This window comes from Nothobranchius furzeri, chromosome 13 (assembly GCF_043380555.1).
Source record: "Nothobranchius furzeri strain GRZ-AD chromosome 13, NfurGRZ-RIMD1, whole genome shotgun sequence".
In the NCBI taxonomy this organism is placed as follows: Eukaryota; Metazoa; Chordata; class Actinopteri; order Cyprinodontiformes; family Nothobranchiidae; genus Nothobranchius; species Nothobranchius furzeri.
This window is the reverse complement of record NC_091753.1, coordinates 26323530-26344904: the sequence shown is the minus strand read 5'-3', so window position 1 is coordinate 26344904 and position 21375 is coordinate 26323530. Positions and strand designations below refer to the sequence as shown.

The following is a 21375-nucleotide window of genomic DNA, read 5'->3' as shown; positions in this document are numbered from 1 at the left end:
AGTGGGTCAGACCTCAAATGTAGGTTTCTTCCTCAATGAGTTGCACTTCTGTGTCTTACACAGTGTTACTGTCAGGGTGGATCTAATTAATCAGCCACATAAATAGTCCAGAACAGAGAAAAGATCTATAGGAACTCAGTGCTGTATGGGATGTTGCAGGATTTCCTTCCCCTACACAGAAGTAGGCTGCTGAAGCTCCGCATGTGTGTCATTATCCACTCTTTCTGCCCAGAGTGCTACACATAATCACAAACAGAAATGAAAGTCTACTCATACACAGAGATAAATTAACAGCCTGATATATGGCCCTTAGGTTAAGAAGCTAAATCTTCTGAAGCGTCTCAAAAAGCACATTTTCTTCCAACCTCAGCAAGTTAATGAAGAATAAATACTTTACACTTTTAATTGTAAGCTAGATAAACACCAGGCGTGCATGGGAGTGCTCAACCCTCCTTCACGCTCCTTTGACAAACTTTGCATTAAAAACTGAGGAGCTTTCTGAATTATAAAAAAAAATGGCTGACTGCAGTAAGCGATATGTATTCATTAGTGATTTAAACACCAACTGCTTCCCCCTGCTAGCTGTTTGATTATAATTAAATTACATTCTTCCCCAGGGAAAGAAAAATCCTCATGTCAATGCGGTACGCCACAGTGGGAGCCAGTGACACAAAACGACTGAGGGAGATAGAGAGGATGACAAATTATAAACACATGTAATTTAAAGGATGGCTTTAAGGAAACTGGATAACTGTGGGAAAAACAAATACTGCCAAAGCGCTGAAAATGTGCAGCAGATGCTGTCGCATCACGAGCGCTCAGAATGTGCCTGGATTGTTACAGTGTGACAGCGAAGGCCCTCGCTCATCTGTTATCTGCGTGAGTCAGAGTTTGAATCAATCCAGTGCGTCTGACAGTCAGCAATGTTGGGTTTAAAGGCTGACGAGAGCCGAGGTTCGTCTGTAGATGAGACAGATGTGGCGTGGGGCAATCAATGAACATCAGGCGGGAGTCCACCACACGTGTCCGCGGTGGGTGCACGCTCACAAGTTTAAATATCTGATTTGCCTGAAGGACTGAGTAAGAATTGACCCAAGACTTTTTTTATGTAGATTGGAAAAAAGAGATGAAATCCAATTATTCAGAAGGCTAAAAAGGACAGAGGCTCTGAATTTCAAATGGCAATCCAAGCATGGAGGTTCAAGAAGCAAAAAGAAGAAAGAACAAAGAGCGTTAGCAAATAAAACCAACCGGGAGGCACAAAAACTCCTTGAATTATATCAAAAGAGCCCAAATAAACACGTCGTTTCAGCTTTGTTTCCCGTCTCTCAGTGAGTTGTGTTGTAACCCTTTATTAAAACAGTCTATCATTTTTATACCATGATGATTTCCAAACACCATATGAGCTCAATTAGTTACACAAACGGAATAGAGGTGCGTCAAAATAAACTAGTACTCTGGCTGTAATAAATTCTGTGTAAACACAAACTGAAGTGTAGAGGATGCCAGGCAAGGGTGCTATCAAAATAATGGGAGACAATAAGAGTTGTTGTGAATTTTCTTCTCATGTTGGGGTTTTAAACCTAATTCCTTCACGGGGAGAGGGCTCCTTGTGGTTCATAGAAAGTCATGGCTGTGATCTGTAGCTGGAGGGAACACTGGCATCTCGCTCTCTCTGATATGCAAAAACCTGTGTCTGGGCTTTAAAGAGGAAACCTTTAAACAGTGTTTGCTACTTGAAGTATCTTCATCCCCAGATCAGCGTGAGTGTTGCTTACAGGCAAACTCTTTTGTTAGCTTTCAAAATGTGCAGCGATACTCAGCAAGCATACGCTTCACTTCACCCTGACAGCCTCATAACGCCTTTTCTTTCCCCATCCAGTTCTTGGTTTGGTGCAGGTTTCTTCCAAATGGACACAGGGGAGAATCAGAAACATGTAAATTCCACACCCGAGCACCTCCGCCATGCTGAAGCATGCTCCATGAATATCAAGCACTGATAATGAAGTCATTTGTTTGAGAGTTGCCAGGTCTCCCACCAAGGCTGGTATTCATTAGTTAGTTGGCGCCTGAGAAAAAAGCAGCTTCCCCGTGACTCATGTGGAATCTAATTAGCATTTAAGCACATTTCACCTGTTTATGAAATGTGAGACAAAATCCTGAATAGACTAGTTTGTACTCTATTTTTTTTTGTGTGACAGCTAATGAAAGGACCATGTTTTATTTATTACATTACTTGTGTTAGGGAGGTTGGTTTGTGAGTGCACGCTTTTGTGCCGTGTTCTTGTGCTACATTTGGTGGCTGGTGTTTTGTTTCACCACCTGCCTGTTAAATTAACCGTATCCCCAGGAAATTTATATAATACGTTTAAAATAATAGGAACCGCAGAAGTGAAACAGAGTTGAAAATCATGTTGGGAGGTTTTCTTGAAAGCTTGGACATTTTTTTTTTTGTCTTCTTGCCACTGGTGACCCCACTGAAGAATCACGCTCTAATGTGTTTTACAATTGACAACTTTATGTGGGGGTTGCGTCCGAACCGGTCTGTGAAAAAGACAAAACTCACCATTGACGGTAAGAGAAACCTCTTTCTCTCCTGCTCCGACACGAGGGACCACAGCACGACAGACATATTTCCCTGCATCCTCTTGTCTCACCGATTTCAGTGTCAGCAGATTCTCATTGCTAAGAACCTGTGGCAGAAGAGTCAGAGACGGTCAGACCCGGTGACTGCAACTGAACCTTTGCATTTGTGATGGTGGCGAGGCAGTGCTAAAGGGGAAGAAACCAAGGCAGCACACAGACCATTTAATACCTTAAAGGGCACCTCTTCTCAATTATTAAAATCCAATTTAGGGTCTGAGCTCAGTGGAGAAAGGCTATGGCCTTTGATGTTGACAAAAGGAAAGGTGGAATGAGTTTGATTCTGCGGATCAAAGCAATGGCTCTCGCGTGAGAGCAGGTCAAAGAGAGGTTGGAACAAAATACTTACTTGGAATCGACATTTACGACCATAAAACAATGATATAAAATACATCCCCACTGCATAAAACTCAGAAGTTCTTGAAATTGTATTAGGGATTGGAATATGTGATTGTTTAATGCATAAAATCCGATTTGATGTGAGTTGTATACTTACCACTCCAGAACCTCTTTTCATCCACACTATGGTGAGAGAGGGATTTCCCGTCCAGGCACAATTGAAAACAGCATCAGATCCCAGATCAACCTGCAAGGACTGAGGCTCTGCAGCCATGCGAGGGCCAACTGTAATTGAAAAGAAAATGTCTTACACTTAAAGTATTGATGGGCTAAACACGGTAGTGCCGAACATATTGGGGAAAACTACCATGTCAGGGCCTTCAGGTGTTCTGACAGAGACATGGATGAGCGGGATTGGTGTGGAGGAAGTTGTTCCAGGAGAGCGGAATGTTAAGGAGTTTTGTTTCAGAGTCATTGAGATGACACTTCCTGAAGTGCTCTAGTAGTATATTTACACAAATGCCCGAATTCACCATTTGTTGGGATGTTCCAAAACTTTTGGCAAAGTTGTGTATCTACCATCGGTTGTTCATTCATCCATCTATCCATTCTCTTCCACTTATCTGGAGTTGGAGACTTCCCTCTACCCAGCTACTGGGAGCCGCTCCTCCGGGGGGATCCCAAGGTGTTTTCTGGACAGCTGAGAGACATAGTCCCTCCAGTGTGTCCTGGGTCTTCCTTTAGGTCTCCTCATGCTTGGACGTGCTCGGAAAACTTCAACAGGGAGGTGTCCAGGAGGCATCCTGACCAGATGCCTGAGCCACCTCAACTCCTCTCAATGTAGAGGAGCAGCAGATCTACTCTGAGCCCCTCCCTGATGACCAAGCTTCTAACCCTATCTCTAAGGGAGAGCCTGGCCACCCTGCAGAAAAAGACACATTTGGGCCAATACCTAAAGCTTGTCACCATAGGTGAGGGGGAGAACGCAGATCAACTAGTAAATTCAGAGCTTTGCTCTCCGGCTCACTTCTTTTTCACACACCGGTACAACGCCTGCATCACAGCAGATGCAGCACCAATCTGTCGCCCGATCCATCTTTCCATCACCCAATTGCCTCGTGAGGCAGGACCTTGTCCCTGACCTGGAGAAGACATTCTACCTTTTTCAGACTCAAGACCATGGTCTTGGATTTAGAACAGCTGATTCACATCCCAGCTGCTTCAAAACAAAGTACCATCATGGTTACACATATAAAAGACTAAATATCCATGGTCTTGCAGAGTTGTGCAACTGGCAATGAAGAAATACAAAGAAGAACCACTCACAGTAGACATCAACATTTCGGCTGATGTTGGTGCTGCCAAGAGAGTTGGTAACTTCACAGGAAACAGGCTCCGTAAAGAAGGAGTGGTCCACAAGAACCTCGTACGTATCTCCAGAGACGTCCTTAATTATGCTCCCTCCTTTGGCCCACCTGATGGCAAAGGTGGATTGGGGGAAAATGACAGAAAAAATTCATGAAAAGGGCACAATTAAAAAAAATGTTCGAATGGACTTTCAAGCCCCTCCCTCCTTTTGCCAACAGTGTTCTTTTGTGTGAATAAATCATAATTCTTAGGCAGGTTTTTCAGTGCTGGCTTCAGCACATTTTTGTGGCAGCCCTCCACGCTATGACAAGCTTTCTGGAAACTCAGAGCAGACAGCACGTTCCTCATTACGCCTGACAGAGAGCGACGCCGAGCGCCAGCAAAGAAAAACAAATCACAGAATGACAAATGGGTCTCTCCCCCACCTTTGAAGACATACTGTATTAAACACAACAGTTGACAATAATAAATAGAGTTGGGATCACATAAAAAAAACCATCTGTTTGTGTTTGTGAGTGATATCTTCTGTGACACACCACACGTGTTCAGGTGAGACTTTTATGATGTCACCAGCAGCTGTGTCTCACTCTACACAGTCTCTGTGGCTGCAGCAGACAGGGCCAATTTATAAAAATGAAGCAAAGGTGTTTGGGTCTTTTTAAAATTACGTTGTGAGACATCATGCATCATCTGCACCGAAAACCTTCACAAAAGACACATGGCTGCGTGCTGATGTGGCAAATGAGCACAGAAGTGGTGGCTGTCTCCATTTTATATCCTTGCCAGCACTGAAAAGGAGTTTTCATGGGATAAGGGAGTGCGCTTGTTTTCATGGCTAAGCCGGCCCATGCTTGACTAAAATGCTATCATTTAAATGGAAACAGATTGCCTCATTCAATCAGTAAGGAAAGTGAAGCAGGATTCTAATTGGGCTTCATAGAATTTTTAATGCGCTCATTTGTTCAAAATAGAAAATTGTTTCATAGCTTGGTTGTTGTTTGACGAGGAAAGCTCAGCAACAGCTGTTTCGGAACACGTTGACGTGGTTTCAGGCTCATCTGCAATGATGGCTGTTGGAATAAATCTTGCAAATCAAGTTTAAAGGTCTCAATCACTGAGAAACGCAAAATATGTGTTATTTTTGAAACATTTTGAATTGGTCACTGAGTGCAAATGAATGCTGAATGTGAAAATAGATGGGAAAACCAGCGAGTCAAAAAGGAATAGGATGATTAGTATACATGGCCTTAACTTGTGACAGCAGAAGGCTGTGTCTGTTTTGGGGCCAGGAGAGAGCAGAATGCCTCTTGGCTATTTAAACTGTTAGCATTAGCAATTCCACAGTAAAGCGTAAACCGTTCAGGCTTCAAATATCTGTGGAGATAACACATCAATTTTGCAATTTTTTTGCCCTGAGTTACAGTATTCAGAATTTTGACAACAAGAAACAGCAGAAGGGTTGGATGAACACATCTAATTAGCATCAGATGTACCCAAGAAACCAGCAGTATTTCCATCTCAGCACAACGCAACCCTTTAGGGAGAGAAAACGCAGTGCCTTTGTTCTTTATCCATCAAGACCTACACCTCAGGGTTTTTCTCATTCTCTCTGTCGATACGTGTCTGCTATGTCCATATTTAAATTTTCTAGATTAATCAGACAAGAAAAAAATGCACTAACCTGCTGAACTTCCCACATTTAGCACTGTTTGCTTTTTTCATCTGACACTGAGAATAGGGCAGCAAAGGAGCAATACATGCTCAACTAAAACGGTTCTCAGCACAATGTTAGAGAACTTTACAGCGTATGTATCCATGGGAAGTCAGTTTGGAAATGTAATTATGAGTGTTCCACCTAAAATGCAAGAGTAGAGAAAATAGTTTCTTTTATTAAAGTAATGCAACCAACTACATTTAATTACTTTTCTGTTTGCCCCAATTTTAATTATTGTGAGTATTTTAAGATTTCCAACTTTTACCCAACAGTAACTTTAATCTAACTCTTTCAAAAAGCTTTCAGACACAAGCAGTAACATCAAAGCATTTATCAGTTTAATGACTATAATAATAAGGGCAGATTTCAGCACCTTGATCTAATGAGATAGTTTTAAGTTGAAATTCAGATCAACACTTTGAAATTCAAGGTTTCCACAGGAGTTGATTAAAAACATCAAATATGATTGAGCAGATGCCCTATTGTGTGTTTCCTAAATAATTAATTAAATCATACATATTTCAATAATAGGAATTAATGAGTTTCCACTTCTGTCTAAAATAAGTATTAGACTATATGTTGTTAGTGAAATACAACCTAGACCCTTGACTACAAGAAGCCCATGAAAGCAACAACATGCATACACATTAGCATGTAGGCTAGCATTTACAGAGAAAATAATTGGTTTTGAGCAAACTGTAATCATTAATTTTTTACCAGTATCTATGTGTACATTTAAAATGTCCTCAGTTACTATTTGATCAGGGGTTTGTTTTGTGATTAAGTTACACTTTTACATATACATTGCTATTTGGCCGTTTTTTAACTAATTCTAAACAGTTTAATCCCATCTGAGTTTCATTACAAGCAACACCAAGTTTTTTCTGTTTGTTTCAAAGATAAAGATAAACCTCACTGCAACTGTTGATGATCATAGCGCTTTGTCCCTTCTTAAGAATTTCTTTTTTTTTCGCGGTTTCCATGAGTAACATGATGAAGTCGACCACGGTGAATAAGTTATTAATCACACTTTTGACATTTGTGGTAATGGTGATGAAAACAGTAATGGTGATGAACAGCGTGGTGAGAAGGATGGTGTTAATGATGACAACTGTCAACAAAGACTACTGTGACAATGAAGACTGTTGGAGTTGTGACCAGTTCTAAGGTTTATTCTAACTCTTGGAATCATTTTATTTTTTCTCTCCAAAAGTAAAAAAGTCATCTCACATTGCAGGAGCCACACAAGGTTAAGCACAGGTGTTTGGGCAGCCGGCTGCTCCCAAGTGAAAGGTTAGGGAGCACTAGACAGCATTCGAGGTGGCAGAGACAGAATGCCGTCGTCCTCTGAGAGCTCTGTTGGTGTACTCTGCCTTGTCCAAAACTCTTGTCTAAACATAGCTGGCCCGAGTAATGCAAACACCTGCATTCCCTTTGGGAGGGCAGAAGGGCCGATGCAAGCTTGACTCAACAAGAGCTGACTCACTCCACGCTGCCAAGTCCTCGGCAGGGATTTCATTCAGACAAAAGCTGTGAATCCTGTCTGCCCAACAGCATCTCTGGAGCTCTGTGTGGCTACCTCTGAATGTATAGATGCATGCATTGGGGTTGTTTACTCAAACACGTGAAAGAATCGGAGAGTTTTGTATTTGCTGACTGTGATTTAAAAAATGAAAGCATGGAAAATAAAGTAGGCATTGAATTTATGACACAGCAAATCGCTTTTTTCACATCACATCCTGTTGTGCCTTACATGCATAATGAAGGTAATCATTCATCTCAAGGTGATATATAATAATCATAGCCTAGACATCTATAGACAAACAGCAGTAGCAAAAGATTTTGCTTTGCAGGTTGGTTTCAGTAAATCTACCATTGGCCCAAATAATTTCAGGTCCAGCCTATCACAGTCCCCATTCACTGGCAATCTTCCAGCCAGAAAACCCCACCTAAGACTCCATTACCCAGCATCACACTCACCGAAACTCAGCAGCAGCCAGATCTCTATGTGCAGCCCCGCCCCGTGTCGAGTCTACACATTTCATTCTGGAATTTCTGCAGCAGAAACCGTATGAAAGAGGGAAGGCTATCTGGTAGAATGTTTTGAGCTGACTGGAGAACGTGCAAGGTAGTGCCCGGCTGGCACTGGCTACCATATTTTGTCTTTAGCCAATCACAGTACCTCAAATGATGCATACCACGCGTGCCTGGAAAACATCAACTTGCTCAAGCTTCATTCAGTGTGCTACCAACACTAATTATAGTGGGGACGGTGTGCTGCTGACCTCTACTCAGAACGTTGTGGATCGGCAGGCTTTGGATTGGGCTCTCAAATCTCTGGTGCTGAGGTCACTGAGGTGGTTAAAAAGCTCCTCTGTGGCAAGGTTCCAGGGATGGATGAGATCCGCCTGGAGTTCCTTATGGCTCTGGATGTTGTGAGGCTGTGTTGGCTGACGCGGCTCTGCATTATCGCGTGGACATCGGTGGCAGTCCTACTGGACTGGCAGACCGGGGCGGTGGTTCCCTTAATTAAAAAGGGGGACCATAGGGTGTGATCCATTTATAGGGGGATCACACTCCTGAGCCTTCCTGGTAAGGTCTGTTCAGGGGTTCTGGAGAGGAGGGTCTGTTGGATTGTTGAACCTCAGATTCAGGAAGAGCAATGTGGTTTTCGTCCTGGCTGTGGAACACTGGCTCTATACCCTTAGGGGGATCCTGGAGGGTGTGGGAATTTGCCCAACCAGTCTACATGTGTTTTGTGGATTTGGAGGAGGCGTTTGACCGCATCCCTCGGGGGGTGGGGTGGGGGGGGGGTGGGGTGGGGGGGGGGGGTACTCCAGGAGTATGGGGTACCAGGCCCTCTGATACAGGCTGTTAGGTCCCTGTATGACCGGTGCCAGAGCTTGGTCCGCACTGATGGCAGTAAGTCGGGCTCATTCCCAGTGAGAGTTGGACTCCGCCAAGGCTGCCCTTTGTCACCGATTCTGTTCATAGGCTACTGCCCCCGCGACCTGCCTCCGGATAAGCGGATGGAAATGGATGGATGGATGGATGGATGGATGGATGGAATATGGATGGATGGATGGATGGATGGATGGGTCTGAGGTGTAAATGAACAGAGGAGGAAGCCACAACTTTGTCTAGCATTCATCTTCAAGCAAAACTGCTTGTCTGATATGGGGGAGTTTTTATTTCCCAAATAACAAATTTAAAAGCAAAAGTAAAAACGGTGTTGAGGCCATTGTTCACTGAATGCCATTTTGCATGAATTGAGTTTATGTCATATTAGTTTCAAGTTGAATTACAGAAATAAACATTTGTCTCCTATTCTCATTTTCAATTTTCACTTGTAGTGGATCTAGAAGAAGACCTAATCTGAGAGCTATCTGTGAAACTCAGCAGTTTTAATTATGATGACGTGAAAAATCACAACATGAAAAATGTGTTTTAATAAAACCTGTTGCTACTGTTCATTTAAGCTTGTGTGGTAAATTCAGCAGAAATATGACATCTCTGCAGGAAGTACAGCACTGCTGGCTGCTGCTGCTTCTGCTGCAAATATCTGCAAAATTCTGTTAAACTGTGTGAGGTGAAGGTTTACACAGTGTTCATATGAACCCATTTTTAAATGAAGTAAAAAAAAACAACAACAACAACTAGAAAAGGCACCTTCTTTCATTAAAGTTAGCCCAAAGGAAGTTTAGACGACACCTGGTGGGTTCTGGGTTGCGTGGAAAAGCTCTCCAGGCTGCTGCTTGTTTGTACTCTAATATCTGACATGAGCACAAAAGTGAAAATACACTGAGAATATTAAGCTGCTGCATGAACACATTTCGAAAATCCACCTTTTCAAAATGCTAACAAGGCTAATTGGTCTCTTATTTTGGGTTTGGTAAACTCGGTTTACGCCCCTAACACTGCGCGTCTTGTCTTTATTTGTAACTGCAGAAACATAACATAGCATTTGCCATATTTGTAACTCCACTCTCAACATGGAGCTAATTATGTTGCAGGGGTTATACCGACACAAACAGATGGCGACGTACAATGTGGAATGAAGTGGCTCAAAAATAATTGGACACCGTACTCATATTGTTGTTGACTGTGAAACATTCAGGAGTAACCGATCTTCTGAAGGCAAACACATAAATCATTCATTTTTATTTTGTCACATGATGCACAGAAAGGGGCACCATGCCAAGAATCCTCAAAGAATTAGAAGTCATTTGGGCCAAAACTCCACAGTCAGGAAGTGAAAGACTTTTAGCTGCTGCTAAAGGCGTTCACACGCTGCCAAGATGTCATACTTGCAATTAGGGGAGTTAAGGAATTCTCCAAGCATGGTGCCCGAGTAACAGATCACTGTTTTCAGGATTTCTTTTTTAACCTTACCAAAAACAACAATGAAAGTTTAAACATAATCCACCTTGGGCTGTTTTAGAAATGTTTACTTTGTCTTTAGTCGCCATGTGTTGCACCATGATGCTAGAATGCGAGTTCTGAAAAACACTGTGCCACCTCCCGCTCTTTTATTTGCATTTGCTCCCATTGTAGTGACAGAATTCCATATATTTCAGATATTCATGTCCGTTTTCATTCTTGTGAAGAACCACAGACATCGGCACGAGGAGGGCAGAATGAGACATACGCCTTTTGACTAGTGTCCCGATTATCTTGGGTGTACGTCTCAAGTGACCATTGAATTGGCATAGTGGTGCGGGGCACATAGGGAAAGGATGGCTCACTTGGGAGTGGAAAAGAGGCCATCTGTCTAAGAACTACTCTGCCCTTGTGCTGTATCTGATCTGAGAAGACAGAGTGTATTAGCACTAAATAATGGCCTCACACTGCTTGACAAGCTTCCGTGCACTCCACCGTGATGCTGCTCTCTGGAGGACGACCGTGTGTGGGCCTAGCCGAGGCCCCTCAGGCTAGCATTATGAGGCTTTAAAATTTCTCATCTGCTCTGTCCTGAATCCCAGCGATCCACGGGACTCATGATGTGCTCGTATAAACTTTAGATTAATCTAAATAGAAGAGTATAAAGCACCGGTCTGGAGTGCAGCCTTAAAGAACCCAAAGGTTATTAGTCTGACACTAAAAATTGAATGTTACAGCAGCTAAGAGATTGTCACAGAGGGACAAAAATGAAAAGAATAAATTGAAGAGCAAGAAATTGTTGGTTTCAATTCATTTTAGCTTCAGCCTTCAATCATTTTTTTTATATTCTGTAGCTTGTCAGACTCAAATAATATGTCATCTGAGCTGCCACTGAGCCTGAGCTCTTGATAACCCACGGAGAGGTCGGATTCGAACATTGATTCAGTCTCATAACAATAGAGGTGAAATCCCTGAGCAGGTGAAAATAAGACATTCTGTCTCTGCTGCACACCGACACAATCAAATACAAAGCTTGTTTTCCCACAATACCACTGCCCTTCTTCCCCCTGTCTCTCCTACTTTTTTTCCAAAGTGCACGATCCATCAAAAAAAAAAAAAGGCAGCATCTCTGTTTTGCCACCTTTGAGTTTGTTGTACGTCCTTTTCATTTCCCCGCACTATTACAAGATTCAGAGGCGGCCCTTTGCTATTGATTTGGCTCAGTTTATTTTTTTCCCTGAGCTTAAAAACCTCCCACACAGAGAGGCATCTCTTGACAAATCACTTTAGTACTCTACTCATGGAGGGCGATGCAAAACTGGTGTCGGTCAACTAACATCGGAACAAAATGATATACCAAGCATGTGTAGGAATGTCAGTTATTTGTTTATTTTTCCTTCTTTTATATAATAAACCCAATTGCACGTACTATTGTGTGTAAAATGCATTCAGTAGACTTTCATTTTCAAGAGGTTACAACATACGTTGGCCTTGAAAACATACTTACATTACAATAAATAAAATAAAAAAAACTTTAAATGAGTCAAACATTTTAATTAAATACTATTTTTGTTGTCTTTTTTTTTTGTTTTTTTTGCCAAAGTTCAAATGGCATTGTACATTTTAACAATAAAACAAAACAAACGATGTGTCTATGTCATTCCAACTCTTAACTATTTGAGACACTTGTCCTCAACCTTCACAACCCAACTGAAAATCTGTTCCCCAAAACAAGGGAAGACTGAATTACCAATCAAGTGGAATTCAGGGCAACAGCTGAGCTACACATGCCACACATACCTTATGATCAACGCTTTAAACTGCAGTTTGTATAACTTATTTTTTTAAAGGGTAATTTCTAAAATCATGATTATAAGCGTTGATTGGCTCTAGATTTCAACATGCTACGGGGTCATGCCTGTCCTTTGGAATAGGTGAGGGTAGGCATAACTCATCTAAGGATGGTGCAGATGTCTTTTAATGCTTGCAGATTTAAATTCTCCAGGCAAGGCATACAAAGTGAGATTGTTGCCATGTTGAAAAATGATTGAGATTTGGTCTAAACTTGAAAATGTTCGCACAATGCTTGCAAACCTCATGTGATCTGTTAGCAGTTGCTGCTGTTCTAGATCATAATAATGGATTGACCAATAGATCAGGTGTTTATAATAACAATATGTGCAATTGAGTGTCTCTTTTATAAAGTGTTTTTATAAGTTAGACTTAACACTTGAATACAAAATGTATTCTGTCTTTCTTGCTTGCTACAGTAAAAACATCATGTGAGTGCTGAGGCACTTTCCCTAAAATGGAATGTTATTCTGCTTTCAAAATTCAACCTTTGAAATAAATGAGTTGTTAAAAAAGCAGAAGCTTAAATTCAACCTTCACTGCACCATAAAACTGGCAGATCCCCGAGGGCAGGTGCTGTCTCACTGCAAAATCTCAGAAAAAATAAATCTGACATCTTCATCAGACGTCATGCAAATTAAAACCTCAGCCTTGCTCCGACACCCAGATGTATACTTAAAGTTCAAGGGAGATGATGTGACCATAAAGCAAACAGTTTTGCAGCAAAGCCTCCGTAATACTTCACTGCAGCCCGCTGGAACATGACAAGGTTTCCCAATTGATTTTTCTGTGATATATTTCCATTACATTTTTCATCTGTGTTTCATTGTTTTTCATTCTCTCATTTCAAGAATTGTGTCACGGTCTCATAAGAAAGTGTCTGACAGTAACTAATGCTATCAATGGAGTTAAATTCGACTATAAAAAATATTATATTTCATAACAGAAGCAACATCGATCGAAAAATACCTCGTTAACTGCATCCCTCCTCATCCTCCAACACATTAAACTAACATTCATGGTTTGCGAATGACTTATATGTGACACAGGCTTTTGCTTCATGGTCTCACCTGTAGAGTGTAACTGGAGGGTTGGCCTTCGCAGAGCAGTGGAACTTCACAAGATTGCCCTCCAAAACAGGCTGAGGCTCCACAGAGAGATTGACAAGTGGGAGATCTATAAAAACCCAGAGAAACAAAGACAACCAATTACACAACTGGCATCCTCCTGAAACATGGTGTAGTGAACTATACACCCTACACGTACTGTGTTTGTGATGTTCTTCATGGCAAAATAAAGAAAACATAAAACTTTTTTCAGAAAAGACAAAAAGACACATTTTTTTCTGTGTGAGAAACAACCATTGAAAATTTTAAAGTGATAATGTGTAGTTTATACCATTACTCTCTGGGCGTATCCATCAGTTTGTTGTTGTAAATTAATTAAAAGATGCCCAGATGTTGAAAAATATTGGCCGTTTCATAACATTCAACCCTCTGGGCGACGCCATATTGGATGCCATATTTCCTCCTACAGAAGGCCGTGAGGACAAAACACATTTACTGATTTGTAACAAATGGTTACAAAACTTTGTCCATTAATAAACTTTGTTGTTTTACACATTTTACCTCTTCACTCATTGCTAGTGATGAAAGAAAATCTGATTTTCTTGTTATTTTGCTGAAGGTGGTGCTCCCTGGGATTTTTGACCCTAATGCTCCATTGGTCAGGTCTTACTCAAACACAAAAGTAATGCTTGCTTGCAATCATTTAGGTATGCACTGCCCCTATCGTTTGGGAAAATACACACTGTCACTTTAAGGAGCCCTACATTTTTGAAGAGCTGTCTGTTAATACAGGAGTTTATTTATTTTAAAGTGGACTTCTGTGGAAATGTTACGAGAGTAACGTATTAGTTATTACCAGACTGATGTGCTAACCACTAGTCAAGTGGAAACTCAAGTGTTGCTCTGAAATGTTTTAATTTGTCATCAGGTCATATAAAATGTGTCAACTCTCAACACCAATTTCATATATCTATAGTATTTGCTAGCACAGAAAGCTGTTATACTTCCAATGCAGACAGGGGAACTTCTAGCTAATGTATTAGATTTTTTTGTTAAGTAATGTTAAACTGACGGTTTACAAAGGTTTACAAACCAATGTCTGTCTGAACTAGTCTTGGAATTTGAGTATTTTAAAGGTTTTTATTAGAATATCTTGGTTTAACTAACCGTTAGCTTGACAGTCCAGTCAAAACAAATCCTGTCCTCAAACTGAACCTGATCAAAGAGCTCTCAGCAACAAAATATGAAAGTGAATTGTTCAAAACTGAAACTCACTTCAAAAGATGTGAACTACAACTTGACCTGTTTTTGTTTTTTAGGGGAATGAAAAAATGATGATCCTATTGTGTGAACTCATTTCTGTTTGTGGCAGGATTATTTCTGAACAATTACATGCCTTATTTTAAATGGACCCTGCTGCCCATAATATGTCATGGCCCAGGTTGTTGAACAACACCGTGGCCTTTTTCTTTCACACGATGAAGATACATTGTGTTATTTTTACACCCTTACATTCCTCAGCGTAGCTCCGAGGAGCGAATCAAAGGAAAATCTCATCTGATAATGAGCTCCACTAAACAATAATAATTTACACGCACAGAACAGTCCACAGTGCATTTCACAGCAATTTCACCAGCAAACACCCTGAACTACGCAGCACAATTACAATGGTTCTTACAAATACAAATGTTCAGATTATGCAAATTCAATAAACAACTCAATTTATCCTAATTGACAAAGGTGGGCCTCTTTTGGAAGATAGGGGTTCATTTCCATATCAATCCTTTCCCAAATGAAACAAACAAAGCTATTTACCTTACATACTCGGAGGATGAATTTCAAACGGGGAGAAGATATTTGTCAGGTGTTCGAAGAGCAACGTAGGTGGATTTTGTTCAAAGCTTCAGAAACAGTAAGGGAGTTTGTAATTAGAGTGGTCGCTTAAAGTGGTTTAAACGCTTTCTGGTAACATCAAATTTAGCGGAAAGAGTCCTCACTTTGTTGTTAATTTAACATCAAAGTTAATAGTGTATTTTTCCCTTTTAAATCAGTCTTTTTTTCTTTTTGAAGCAAACTGGTGAAATATCACAGAGAGCGAACTAGCCATGAGGGGAAAACTGGCTCTGAGTCTGAAGCTAGCCATCTGCTTTAGAAATGCATCTGCTCTGTGTTCGGTGTACTACGAGTGTGATGTTCTAACCAGGATCTGTGTTTGGATGTGGATGAAGGGCGCAGCGGTGAGCACAGAGATCCACTGAGAGGAGAGAAAGCAGCACACGAGCGCTGCAGCCAAACAAGTCGGTGCAGAGTTATGGAGAGTGAATCCGTAGGCATGTGTGCGCGTACGCGCAAAGTGTAGGAAAACAGCTTATTACCCTGTAGCTGTGCAGATGCTCCAGGCTGGCTCAGCTGCCACATAAACCCCAGAGAGGAGGTGGTCCAGGTGCTACATTCCTCCCCTACTCACGCGCTACATCCCCATCAGTCTACATATTCCACTCCAGGACAACTGCCCTCCCACCCCACCTTCAACAACCACCCCACTACTTTGAAATCCACCTGTGCTAGGTCTCCTCGGGCCAGTAAAGAAAATAACAACATTGGCGTTGGGGGGGGGGGGGGGGGGGTTGGGGGGGGGGGGGATCCTGAAAAAGCTGGGGGACAAGTCAACCAGCAAGTGTCCCTGGGTACTGGGCATCCAACTGGGGTATTTGCATGTGCGGAAACATGTTTGTGCAAAAATGAAAGGAAACAAGGGCGTGCATCGTAATAAAACAGGAAACTCATCTGTGCCTTGAGCAACAGTATTATCCACTCGGTAGGTGGTTGTAGGACTGGGGAGCAGTTAAATGAGTGGGGAAAAAAAGGTAGGCAGAAGCAACCTGAGGGGCAAAATAACATGTCTGGTTGTGCTGGAGGTGGCAATGAAAACTCTGAAGGAATCTGCAAGCATGCAGACAGATATCAAAAGACAGGAGGGAGATGTGAGGGTTGTGTGTGTCACGCAGAAGCCATTTTCACTAAAACTCGACCTATAAGGGGCTGTTTAATCATGCGAACCTTCCTGCTGCCAAGAGACTTCTAAAGACACAAACGCTCATTACTGTCAATCTGACCACAAAATCAATGATCTTTTGAAAGTACTGAACTGGCCCTCCCTTAGAAAAGCCCCGGTCCCTCTCAGCGAGCGGTAATGTTGTGATGAATTTAATTTGTTGATATTTCCGTCTCCTGAAGACGTGTTAAAAGACAGCTATGGGAGAAACAGCTGTCAATGTCTGAAAAGGCCCTGGGTGTAAAATCACAGGGTATAACCACTTCTGACCTTTGACCTCCCTGATATGATAGACATCCAGCTAATGAAGGATATACTTTGATGTATTAATGCATGAGATGTTTGGTGAGTGCATCAGAGGTAGGGATGAGCCGGATACTCGTTTCAGACGAGTATCCGGTACGGATAAAGCATTTGTGACGAATACGAGCATGAGACGAGTAAACCTCAGAAATATCTGTAATCGTGCTGAAGGAAAATCCTCATTGGGTAACTGACTGTCTTCACGCTCTGTGACTGGCCAGTCACTTAGAGCGCCCGCCCCTCCCTACACACAAAACTCTCTAGCCGGCCGGGAGCGCAGTCCGTCCGGCTCATCCACGCACACACACAGACAGTAACGGATCTCGCTGTGGTTGCTTCACTGTTGCTCACGTTTCTTCAGTTTTCCCTAGGTTTTCTTCAGCTCGCCTCTTTTTGGGTTGAATATTTAAAGTTACTTTTTTCGTAACTGACATGGTACATTTGACAAGACAGAGCTGACGTGCTGTGTCTCTACCTCCACTCCGGTCGGGTTTTTCATTTTTTTAACTCCATCTCTCTCCCTCTCACCCTCTCTGTCTCTCTCAGACACACACACCTTAATCAACATTTTTTGTTTAATTTTGTGTGAGGCAAAATGCCAAGAACGTTAAGAAAAAAAATCAGTTTAATCAAATTAAAATAAAATAAAAACATAAAGTTGTGTCTGGTTCTAGCATTTCATATTTCCTAGTTCCTACTGCATGAGCTCAGATGTATTAATCCATGCACTCAAACATTAATGTTCTGATTTTATTGAAAAACTTGTTCTGTAATAGTTTCTTTACTATTGTGATCAAAAATATTTAATCTCAATTCTGAGGCTGCTCTGTAAATAGTTTTCAAATAAACGATACACATATCAACTTCTGATCATTCCATATCAATTTCAGACTTAAAATAATGTATTGATGTAAACCACACCCACTTCCGGTTAAACCACGCCCACTTACGGGTTATACCACGCCCATTTCGAGTACAGACACAGATACAGATAATTTAGTTGGTTGAACAGATACAGATACAGATAGTGGTGTACTCGCTCATCCCTAATCAGAGGCAACGTAACGGCACACGAAACGAGCACCCCCCAAAGAGTAACGGGGGAATGAAGGGGAGCGGTGATCGGAGCTCGAGTGAAAACAACGAGATGAACTGAGGAGGGTGGTGTTAGAGTTTGGTCGACAGCTTTTGATCGGTTAGTTCAAAGTGGAGACCAGATGGTGTTTTCGGAACAATCTTCCAACTCCTCTGTTTTACTCAGATTGTGCCAGTACAAATTGTTTTTTTTTTTGCCTTTCTTAAAGCTCAGTTTCCAGCCTCTCTGGGTCACTGTACACAGCTGTTCTCCAGCAGGACCGGCATCAAACTCCAGAAGCTTCTAATGCCTCTGAAGGATTGAGAAGCTGTTTGTAGACCATCCGCTTGTGGATTATAACCCCGGCAATCTGGCCACGCTGTCACACGGCTGGCTGAGAGGAATACTTCAGGGGAGAACATACTGAAGAACAACCTGAGGTCCAGCATATTGATCATAAGAAATTCACTTCATTAAAACCAGAATTGACTCAGTTTATTGAGGCAGATGTGTTCCTTGTTGCACATATGCTTCGAAATATGTGCAAAGGGCTCAAAGTTTTCATTAAAAAAAATGTGCCTATAATAATCCCTTTCATACACTCTCAAGTTCTCTTTCAGAAAAAAAATGCCATTATCTGCTTGATTAGACAAGAGGAGAGGGTGGCAGAGCGAGCTCCCAACAACCCTCCCCTTCACTGCACATGTGCACGGTCTTTATTAATTAGTCTCATCAAATGGTGTTCATTTCCCCCCACATGGCTCAGCTTGTTTGCAATGTAAACACACGGAGAACCTTGGATTCGCCCGTCCCAGGTGCATTCATTTCAGAGCACGTTTCTATGTGGGGCAATACTCTACAGAGTTGCAGATGCACTAGAAAATAATTGAGGAATATTTTAAATTGCATGCTGAGTGGGAATTATCAAGACATGAAGCTGGCCCCCCAAACGTATTTTCTTTGCAGTGGTAAATCCTGACGGTGAGGGAAGTTTTTACTGATTTAAGTCCAAACGGCGTAATGCATTTGAAGACATGCTGGAGGCAAAAGAAACAGCATCAGGGGGTAGCCACCCATATGCTATCAAATAATTACAGTCGGCTAATGGAATGGTATGGACAACTGAAGTCAGCAGTCTATCCAGGGCTCTGAATCACCTCAGTTGGCTCTAAATCCCTCTCATTTCGGCAACATCGCCAGTGCATACTGTATTTAGATGCTAATTTGTCTAAACCTTGGCCAGATAAGTCTGTATAAACTTAGGGTGGGGATGAAAATGCTGACGTGGATGTAAACCATGAGCATTAAAGTAATGATAAAAGAAAATACTGTTTAATGCATTGGGTTTTAGACTGATTTAAGCTGTCGAGCAGCTTGCAGAAATGTGTTTAGATTAAACTTGTTTGGATGAAGTTAAAAAAAGGGCTCCTGAGGACAGAAGTGGGTGGAATAGAAAACAAAGAGCAGCTAAAAGGAGAAGATTTTAATACGTTTTTGTCTATTATTACAATCTGACAAAGTTAAAGGCTTACGTCAGAAAGAGAAACGAAACTTTTAATTGTTTCAATTAACATTTCGATTATACAAGCCTTTATTCTAAGATTTTAAAAGCTCAGAGGGGACTGTCAACATTTTTATGGAGCACAACACGATTTGAGAAAATGTGTTCATTTGTCGTCTAACTGAGATTGAGATGAAAGCATCAATATCAATTTCATCTGTGCGCTTTCAATTCAGAGCTAAATCATAAATTGTTTAACAAAATTTGCCAGAATGAACCCAGCGAACACTTCTTAAATAATACAAACCTTGCAATAAGTAAAGGGAGAAATCTGTTCCACATCTCGTGATGCATTGACTTTCTCCTGCTCCCAGACACTCTCAGCCTTCTGTGACTCTGCTCATCCAATAAAACCAGTGCCTACTTTTTACAGAGGAGACTGCCATGAAGCTCATGCTTCAAAAACCACGCTTTCTCCCTTTTAGATAATCTGTCTTTACCGGAATGATGGTTTATTTCTAAAGGATGCCCCTTTGTATGGAAATTATTAGTATTTATTAATGGGTTAACATCCAAACATGCAATGCAGATTATCATTTCTGCACTGATAATCTGTAGAGATAAAAATTGCACTTCAGCAAAACAGAAGGCATTCACAATGTGTTTTATTTAAGCATTCAAGATCCTTCTCGTCTCCTGTCGGCACAAAGCCTTACCAAACAGCATCGTCACTTCCAGTTTTAGTCATAAACGAATAAAATCCAACTTTAAGAGGACTAATTGTACCAAATATCCATGCTTTACCGGCAACTGGCTGAGGAGTTTACAAGTCCCAACAATAAAATTACTGAGCTGTTTTGTTGGATATTTACATGTGCATGGGTGTGGCGGTGAAAAGCACCAAGCACTGTTACAGAGACACACTTGTCAAGTGTTTTGTGTCTTTCACGGGCTGACAGGAAGCTCCTGAAGGAACGATTCCCACATAAGTAGCGTGATGGCTTTTAGCTTTCCTTAGAAAGTCTCACTAAGACAGCACTGAAGTTAAAAGACGTTCAGAGGCTGTGTCTTCAGCTCCGAACATGTTTTTTCCATAGTTTGAAATGTAGTTATTATTATTATTATTATTATTATTATTGTCATAATTATTAACATTATCATTATTATCATTTTCATTATCACTATCACCATTACCATTAATATTATCATTATCATTATTATAATCATCATGATGATCATTATTATTATCTTCAAAATTATCATCAACATTATTATCATTACTGTTATTATTAATATTATTTATTGTGTCATACCATTATTATCATTATTGTAATTATTATTATTATTATTATCATTATTATAATCATCATGATGATCAACATTATTGTTAATATTATTATTATTATTAGTAGTAGTAGTATATTTATTATTATTATTATGTATTATTTAATTATGATGTATTGTTTTATTATATTATTATCATTACTGCCATTATTATTATTAATATTTTTATTATCAATTTTTTATCAAATAATAATTATTTTCATTATCATTTTTAACATGAATATTATCACCATCACCATCATCATAACTATTATTTTGCTGTATTTAACATATTAATTCCTGCAAAGGACATGATTAGAATATGAAGGTACGTTCAGGTTCTCTTCTTAAATCAGGGGAACATGTCTAGTAATTTCAGTTTGTGATTGGAGCACTAATGGGGATGATCATCTAATGCAGCAGGTGATTATTTTCAAGTGGTGTCTTAGATCTTTGGTCAAGGTTCAAAATGAGCCAACGATAGAAAGCACCCGGTCAAGTTACAAATGGAGTCTGTGTGTTGTTAGTGGTTTTGAAACCTAAGTTCATCTCTCACTAGGCGACAAATTGCAAGTGGCATATACACGGGAGTTTGAAAAAAATGCATTACAATATCTGAGGGCTCTAAATTTCCTCACAAGTAAAAGACCCTCACTCTTGAGCTGCTGGAGTTTTAAACACGTGCAAAAATATTTGCAAGACAAACGTCTTCTGAAAATAGTCGCCGAGTCATTTGGAATCCTTCTTAATTTAGTT

The 21375-nt window shown here is 40.8% G+C and overlaps 1 protein-coding gene across 16 annotated transcripts in view; it reads right to left on the bottom strand.

Annotated features, from left to right (window-relative positions):
• The window catches only part of kirrel3b (kirre like nephrin family adhesion molecule 3b), a 216984-nt gene that overhangs the window by 19004 nt on the left and 176605 nt on the right, over positions 1–21375 (bottom strand). For all 16 annotated transcript variants that reach the window (XM_054742841.2, XM_054742848.2, XM_054742842.2 and 13 more), the window contains 4 exons: positions 13366–13471; positions 4309–4457; positions 3140–3267; positions 2567–2693 (listed from right to left, as the gene is read on the bottom strand). In XM_054742841.2, the coding sequence (XP_054598816.1) occupies positions 2567–2693; positions 3140–3267; positions 4309–4457; positions 13366–13471 (510 nt within the window). The remainder of the gene's footprint in view (positions 1–2566; positions 2694–3139; positions 3268–4308; positions 4458–13365; positions 13472–21375) is intronic.